Source organism: Hordeum vulgare, chromosome 1H (genome assembly GCF_904849725.1).
Source record: "Hordeum vulgare subsp. vulgare chromosome 1H, MorexV3_pseudomolecules_assembly, whole genome shotgun sequence".
Taxonomy (NCBI): Eukaryota; Viridiplantae; Streptophyta; class Magnoliopsida; order Poales; family Poaceae; genus Hordeum; species Hordeum vulgare.
Window position 1 is genome coordinate 507,762,667 of NC_058518.1, and position 8,327 is coordinate 507,770,993.

Consider the following 8,327-nt stretch of genomic DNA (forward strand, 5'->3'; position numbering starts at 1 on the left):
TTTTTAAAATTCTGTTTATAATGTAATTTAAATCAATAGTGATGCCCACAATTTAAATATATATTATTTTATTTATTTAATATTTTTTAAATAATATTTATGCTGTAATTTTAATCAATAGCGTACAATCCATTTTTCATAACGAGGCCGATCCATGTTGTTAATTAATCCGCGGTCCAATTATAATTAACAAATACTATAAACAATTATATCTTTTAAACTGTAACTCTAATTTTAAATTATTACATATGAACTTTCATTCAAAAAATGTGTTGAATCGAAATCTAATGTATCTTACCTATTTAATTTTTAAATTTCTATTTATAATGTAATTTGAATCTATAGTGATGTGTATAATCTAAATATGATGTTATTTTACTTATTTAACATTTTTTAAATTCTATTTATGCAGTAAGTTTAAATAAAGACTTCAAGTCATGATTATTAGGTTAAGACGTGTTGTATGGTTTGCTTCCGTTGCAACGCACGGGCTCTTTTGCTAGTCTAGCTCAAATATCTATTTCTTATTTTCATCTATTTTATGTTTGTTTGTTTCTTTCTCCTCTTTGATTGTTCACATATTTATATTGGTTTCTTCAGTTTTCATTTCCTTTGTATTGGTTTTTGTTGGATTTCTTTCTTTTTCTTAGTTTCTTTTTGGATTTTCATTGATTCCTTTTTTGTTTAACACATGTCGCCTTTCTTCAGTAGACATCCAACATGTTTTATGTATATCAGGAATATTTTTCATATACACGTTTAACATTGGAAAGTGCTCTTCTACACCCGAGTTCAAATGAGCTCGGGTGAACAGTAAATTCGTACAATATTTTAAAATGTTTAAAAAATCAAAATTTATTTACAGAAAACTTTGACAATTGTTTTAATAGCTTGCAAAATTTCAGTACGAACTCACATTTTTTGAAGCAGTGGCAAAAAAACAAAATTAGTGCTCCAAAATGCTTTTGAAAGTGGCATTTTCAGAGTTTTGATTTTGTTTTTTTGCCATAACTCCCACAAATGTGATTTCATGATGAAATTTTACTAGCATTTATAACATTTGTCAAAGTTTGCTCCAAAAAAAATTCAGACTTTTTTGAACGTTTTTACAATATTATTTTGAATTTACTGTTCACCTGAGCTCATTTGAGCTTGGGTCCAAAAACATCACGTCCTTTAACATTTTGAAATACTTTATTAACATTTTTTGAAAACTTATATTTTGTGTGTCTATATTTTTTCATACGCATTGTATGCTTTTTGTATGTACCTAATACATTTTTAATACGAGTTCAACAGTTTTCAAATACACGGTCAACATTCTTTCTATACACATTTTTACCATCTTTTTAGTATTTTATTAAAATTTTAAATAGGTTTCACATTTTTGAATATGTGGTAAAAAATCTATACAAATCCAACATTTTCAAATGCTTGATTAACATTGGTTTTAGTACAAAATTTTCATTTCATGAATATAAGGTCAACATTGTTTCTATAGATATTTAATATGTATGTTTCAAATACAAGTTTAACATTCTTTCTATACGTATTTTTAATTTACAAATCGGGCTCCTTCATAAAAAGATTTAAGATTTTCTTTACAAATCGGGCTCCTTCATAACAAGATTTAAGATTTTCTGAAGGGAGTCACGAGATGGGCCAGCCCAGACGCATGGGAGAACACCGCATTTAATTTGCATACTGCGCGAGACATAGAGGTGCCCGGTTCATACCCAAATTTACAGTTTACTGTACACAAATCTTTTTCTTGTCTGAAAAAAACAAAAAATTCAAGATTTTTTACTTTCAGGCAAGACTTTCAGACTTCCTGGAACAGGCATGTGCAGTAAAGCCATACTGCTACTGAGGGTTGTCCACTAGGTTCATAGGATAGCATTATCATAAGAATAGAAAATTTGTAGGAAATGAGATGATATGTATCTCAAATCCTATAAGTAGAATTAGGAAAAAAGATGTCATTTGGTAAACATCATAGGAAGTCTAGGCTCATATTTATTTTCTTCGAAATATGGAAGATAGGAACCAGTCCTATGTAGGAATAGGAATCCATTTCTATGAACCAAAGGGCTCCAAAGGAAAAATTCCTACAAGAATCTTATCCTATAGAATTCCTGTGAAATTCCTCCAAACCAAAGGAGACATGAAATGAGAGTACCACAAATGAGAGGCCTACAAACAAAACATGTAGCTCAGAATTTATTTTTTAGAGAAGAGCTCAAAATTTATTTGTTGGACATTACATAATTTTCTGCTGGGCACAACTGCAGCTGTATATATGCAACCAAATATACTAACCAACAAATTGCTCTTCTACTTACTGCCCACTCCCCTGACTGACTGACTGACTGACTCCAAAGGGACTGGGTGCGCTGTCTGTCCCTTGCTCCATCCCACCCTCCCCATTCTATTGCACATACACAAATGATACACTGATAGTACACTATTACACAAACACATGATACAAATATTCCTGCAAAAACACGGCTGCGCGACTACCGAGCTTCCGTGCCCACCTGCCTACCCTACGCGTTGTGGTTCCGGGCTTCAGCGGAACGAGAACGCAATCTCCTCGAGCGTTCTCCCCTTGGTCTCCGGCACGCACAGGCACACGAAGAGGAGGGTGCCCATGGACACCGCCGCGTAGATAGCAAAGGTTCCTGGATGGTACGTGGTAAGACACAGTGTCATAAAAGAGGTAGGAAGGAAGAGGGACGGAGAGGGAGGAATGGACTCACCTCCGTTGCTCCAGTTTAGCATCAAGCTCGCGGTCATCGTGATGAGCCACGACGTCATCCAGTTTGCAAGGGTGGCGGTGCTTCCGGCAAGGCTCTTGATGTTAACAGGAAGAATCTGAAAGGGACACAAGGTGGACGACACATTATTATATTTCTAGATATATTCAGTGTGAAGTTTGCTCTAGGTAAGTTGTCACTGTCACTTGCAACTACAGACATAAGAAACACAAAGCAACCACTCCAGTTTGTTGTGATAGTGCAGGTAACGCTAAAAACAGTAGTTGCAGTTTTTAGTGATAGGAGCAGCTACGGTCATTGTAATCTTTGTTACAATTAAAAAATTCAGTTTCATGTATGTCTTAAAGCAGCAGCTAGTTGACAAAACCACAAGAGCAACTGCAACTGCAGCGTTTCGCTCCATTTCATAGGTAAAAAGGTGTGTTTGGAGGACGGTCCATTGATAAAAAGAGGCTATAGAGGATATTTACAGACAGGAACAGAAGTGGCAAGTGATAGTGGTAACAACTACAGAGATAAAATCAGATAGACGTAAGTTTAACTATTGAACTTGAGGCCCTCTAGGTATATGCAGCGAAGAGGAGCAGACTATACCTCAGACATTATAATCCATGGGATGGCTCCCATGCCAAGGGAAAATGCAAGCACAAACGCCTGCAGTAGCAAAAAGCAAGGCATTAAACCTGCTCACTCTGACCAATAAAGCAGAGACGTATATAGACAGAACTGAAACTAACCACAAGTCCAGCCAGTGAAAGCATACTCATCACAGAGTGTAAATGAGAAGCTTCCTGTATGTTGTCCTGTTTCAGAATTGACACTAAAATGCATCAGAGGGGAACTCAGGTAGTTCCGATTGATCGAGATTAGATAATTGTACAACAAACCATTACATATGCCATTAACATTTTAAGTGGAGTTACCTTCACAAAAAATGACACAGAAACAACGAGAAGACTGACTGTCATCCCTATAGCAGAGATCTGGAAAGTAAAAGAAATTAATCAACACAAATCATATTTTCTTCCAAAAAAAATGTTCTTGCGATGTAACTAACAATGAGAAGTAGCCGTCGACCAGCTTTGTCAGTCAACCAGGTTGTTATTCCAGTAGCAACCACCTAACAATGAAAAGATCCCAATAAGTATGCAAATATAAAACCCACAATCCCACACAGTTCTTAGGCACAATGTGGATGTAACGAGAAGATAAATATACCTGAACAGCCCCCAAACCACATGTTGCTAGATTGCTGTTTTTAAGACCTGTTTAGGAAAAGAACTTTGTAAGATATCAGACATGAAATACTCCTTCTCAAAAAAAAAAAATCAGACATGAAATACAAGCTATTGCTATTGCTGACGTATTAAGGCTCAGTACTGCAATATGAGCTTCCTGCGAGCACAAATCACATACAAACACGGCAGCATTACTTTTTTCAAGTGTTCCCAATATCCTAATCAAACTGCTATGGATGTGCAGCATGCTTACTAACATTTGAATTTACCATTTAGTTCGATTGCATGTTCACACGTATGCTGTAGAGTTATTAAATGTGCGAGGAGAACTATTACACACAAGCATACTTAATAAGCAGATCCTCATCAAATCATGCAGAACATACCAGCAGCTTTGAAGATACTTGCAGCATAGAAGAAAATGCCGTTGACGCCACTTAGTTGCTGAAGTATAAGGAGACCAATTCCTATCTAAACAAGTGAAAACCAGTAAGCAAATAGAGGAATATTGATGTGTTAAAGCAAAGTATTTAATGCAAATGACCAACCATAAGAGGAACACTATATCTCTTGTGTTTGATCTCTGCAAATCGTATGGTTGTCCTCCTCCTAGATGACGCAACTGATCTCTGTATTAGCAAAATATTAAAAAAACGTTTACATTCATATTACTTAACAGAAAAAATATGTTCAGGTGTAGCATAAAGCATAAAGTTGCCAGCAATGTGTACATTGCATATGACATGATTGCAACAAAATTGATCCCTGTTACTACATGTTACCTTTATTTCATTTACTTCTGCTGAGATATCAGTTTCAAATCCGCGCAGGACCTGCAGTGAAGATTCAAAATCTTCCATCTTTCCCATTTTTGCCTGGTACAACAGTTGCTCTGTTTAGATGCTTATGTTAATGTCAACACAAAAAAATGCAACACATCACTTCACTTACCAGCCACCTTGGTGATTCAGGGATGAAGAACAGCCCAGGTATCAGGATTGAGCAAGGTAAAATGCCTAGAAATGTGAATGTAACATAAATGAGTTAGGACAATATTCTGTATCAACCAATCTATTAACTTAGCAAAGCATATTTAGATGAGCAGGAAATCTTATCATACTAGTAAACAAACACCTGAACACAAACTAGTTTGTCCATCTTACCAAGAACAGAAAGAATTCTCCAAGGAACAAACATGCCTAATGTGTAGGCAAGCAATATACCGATTGTAACAGAGAGCTGCATAAGGAATTATGGATAGGGTTAAAACTTGCAAACAAATGGTCAGACCAGAAGACGGACTACAACAAATCAAATGTTATTGTTTATACAAGTGCTGACCTGATTGACTGAACCAAGAGCTCCTCTCATGTTCTGTGGAGCAATTTCTGCTATATAAACTGGCACCTGATACCAAGAAACGAAACTGTCAGACACAAAGTAATGTCAGGCATGAAAATATCCAAGTGTATGCAGCTAGAGTGCCCATAAAAGAGATGATATTATTAAACAGTGGATGCCCAATCCAAAAACTTCAGAACTGTCAATATGCACGAGTTGACATGATATCTAGCTATGCTATTTTTATGCAAGATAACACTGAAGCTCAATAGCATTCATGAAATTCCCCAAGTTCAGTATCCAGCAAAAGGAGAGGTTCTAAGTCACAAAATTACAACTCGGTTGCGCAGCCGTAAGTTGATACTCCCTCCGTGAAGAAATATAAGAGCGTTTAGATCACTGAATTTCTTTACAGAGGGAGTACAGAATATCAGCATTTTCAGTTCCTCTTATAGGCTAATTAAGTTCCTTTCAATCTAGAAAAAAGTTTGGTGTTTTTATTCTTCCCTGCACAAATACTGAACCAGATAGAGCTACCCTGATCATAAATATTGTTGGATTATGATTAGGCTAGGAGAATCTATCATATCATTGGCAACAGCACACCTTTAATCCCTTGATGTCCCAGAATAGGAGATACAACTGTTGTTTACACTTGGTATTTGGTTAAGCTTGAATACAGTCTACTCTCCCATGTGTTGGGACTTGGGAGCTGGGACTGTATTTTTTATGAACTTAAGAACTAGTTGACGAAGCCAGTCAAATCCAGTTGAATTATCAATTCATGTTTGGAATCTGGAGTGAATTTGATTAGAAGGTTAGGAGCAGAGGGATGCAGACCGTGTAGGATATCACACCGACCCCAAATCCTTCCAGCAGACGGCCCATGAACAAGAATGAAGAATCCTGCACAGAACAATTCAGAAGTAAGTTAAGCTGACGAGCATCCGTACAAATAACAGGGGTAAATTAAGCAATCTTACATTTGCAAATGATATTGCAAGCCACCCAATGATGTTCGGGATTGCGGCGATCATCAGAGACTGCAGCAGGAGCAACAAAGCAGAGAGCATCGTCAGTCAGTGAGTGCACGACTGAATCCAGTTAGTTCCATGAGAAATTCCCGGGAGCAGATCCGAGAATCTAATACTCCGTACACATTTAGCAGTACAATTGTCGGTTACAGGAGCAGACAGAGGTCAAAAGGGAATCGAAACCTCACCCCTTTACGGCCGATGTACTCGGCGATCTGGCCACTGGCAATGGCGCCCACCATGGCCCCGACGTTGGACAGGGATCCGAATAAAGAGAACTGCGAGCAAGGAGACGGCATAAAGCAAAGGCCATGGAGGCAAGAAGAAGAAGAAGCATAATAAGACGACATAAGAGGGACGGGGGAGGCGGCGCGCGGAGAGAGACAGAGACCTCGGAGAGGGTGAGGCCGAGGTCGGCCATGATGGCGTCCTGGGTGGGCGAGGAGTAGCCGCAGGTGAAGCCGAACTGGATGGGGCCGAGCGCGACGATGAGGGTGCAGAGCAGGGCGGAGATGGAGCTGTCGCGGAGGCCGTACGCGGAGGAGCCGAGGCGGTCCATGGCGCCTCCGCCGGCGGCGGACATCCGGTACCAGCTCCCCGTGTGCAGGAACGGCTTGCGCAGGTCGGACGCCGAGGAGGACCGGCCGTCCTCCCCGCCGCTCTCGTCCCGGAAGCTCATCGCGGGATCGGATTGGCTCGCTTCCGTGCGAGCGTGGCACGATTCGCGGGCGTGATTGGGGGAGACGGGGACGGAGGAGGAAGACAAAGGAGCGAGCTTTGTGGGACGGACGGAGACGGAGGACAGTGTCGCTGGGTTTTCTCCTCCGGTTTTCCTGTGTGCGTGAGATCTGAGACGATGGTGAGCTGGACAACTTTCCACCTGTTTTGTCCCTTTCCTGCTATTATTTGTGAATCTATAATTCCAAAAACATTCTGACCGTCCAACACTCACGTGTGGGATCTCATGGGGGGTATGCCCACATCAATGTAATAGTACTAGTACAATACAAAAGTGCCTGATTTTGTTCCATTTTTTCTATGATGAAAAGAGTTTAAGGCATCTCGATTGCCTTTCACCAAATCAGACACCCCAAACATCCGTGGAAACGTCGGGACGTGTCCGTGGATAGCGAGCCGGCCATCCAATCCTACGCGCATTTCAAATGGATATTTGAACATACCGGCAAAATTTGTGAAAACCAAACGAAATTTAAGCAAGTTTCTTATGTTCACGCTACTAGTAAATGAGCACGTGTGTAATGAACATTGATATTGGGAAGAAATTAATTATAAATTGATATTAGGTAATGTAGGATATCAATCACGTGTTAATTACGTAATTAACGTCTGCTTTAATATTTGGTACTATGATATTAATTATACGCTAAATATACTCCCTCCGTCTCAAAATAAGTTTCTTAAGTTTAGTATATATTAGAACTAGTACAAAGTTAAGACAATTATTTTGGAACGGAGGGAGTATAAGAAAATTAGCAGACACGCTAAATATATTAAGCGCATCGGGAACTACTTATCGGTAGTTCCTCGACAATCCTTAAGGACAATAGTAGTCGCGCTGTTCCAAAAAATGGAAGTTCACCATTAAAAAGTGTTCACGAATTGTTTTCAAAAAGAAAAGGCCAACACATTCAACAAAATTTCATGAATATTGGAAATCACTAATTCGAGAAAAAAGTTCACGAAATTAAAGAAATATCACTAATTTAAGAAAAATTCGTGAGTTTGAAAAAAGTTCACGACTTTGAAAAAGTTCACCGGATCTGAAAAAGTTCATCAGATTTCAAAAAAGTTCAGAGAATTTGAAAACAAGTTCATTGAATTCCAAAAAAGTATTGAAAAAAAGTTCATTGGATCTGAAAAACAGTTCGTCGCTTTTGAAAAACACTTCATCAAAATTGAAAACTTCATCAAATTTG

General features: G+C 38.6%; 1 protein-coding gene across 1 annotated transcript; it reads right to left on the minus strand.

Moving 5' to 3' along the window:
* Positions 1-2,198: 2,198 nt before the first annotated feature.
* Positions 2,199-7,245, minus strand: LOC123451753 (sugar transporter ERD6-like 4). The gene is made up of 17 exons (XM_045128283.1): positions 6,782-7,245; positions 6,579-6,668; positions 6,340-6,399; positions 6,197-6,262; positions 5,357-5,422; positions 5,179-5,254; positions 4,967-5,031; positions 4,798-4,890; positions 4,564-4,644; positions 4,402-4,486; positions 3,996-4,042; positions 3,835-3,897; positions 3,701-3,760; positions 3,515-3,580; positions 3,372-3,431; positions 2,760-2,874; positions 2,199-2,681 (listed from the first exon to the last, which is right to left on the minus strand). The coding sequence occupies exons 1-17, from the start codon at positions 7,067-7,069 to the stop codon at positions 2,569-2,571; spliced, it is 1,494 nt and encodes a 497-aa protein (XP_044984218.1). The 5' UTR covers positions 7,070-7,245; the 3' UTR covers positions 2,199-2,568.
* Between the last annotated feature and the right edge of the window lie 1,082 nt (positions 7,246-8,327).

What these genes read in the sequence shown, in the direction of transcription:
- LOC123451753 (XM_045128283.1), bottom strand. Translation starts at nt 7,069, where the DNA reads ATGAGCTTCCGGGACGAGAGCGGCGGGGAGGACGGCCGGTCCTCCTCG. An exon ending in TCGGTGTGATATCCTACACG is followed by an intron (nt 5,423 to 6,196) that starts GTCTGCATCCCT and finishes TCTTGGTATCAG; the next exon opens with GTGCCAGTTTATATAGCAGA. An exon ending in CAGAAGTAAATGAAATAAAG is followed by an intron (nt 4,645 to 4,797) that starts GTAACATGTAGT and finishes TTGCTAATACAG; the next exon opens with AGATCAGTTGCGTCATCTAG.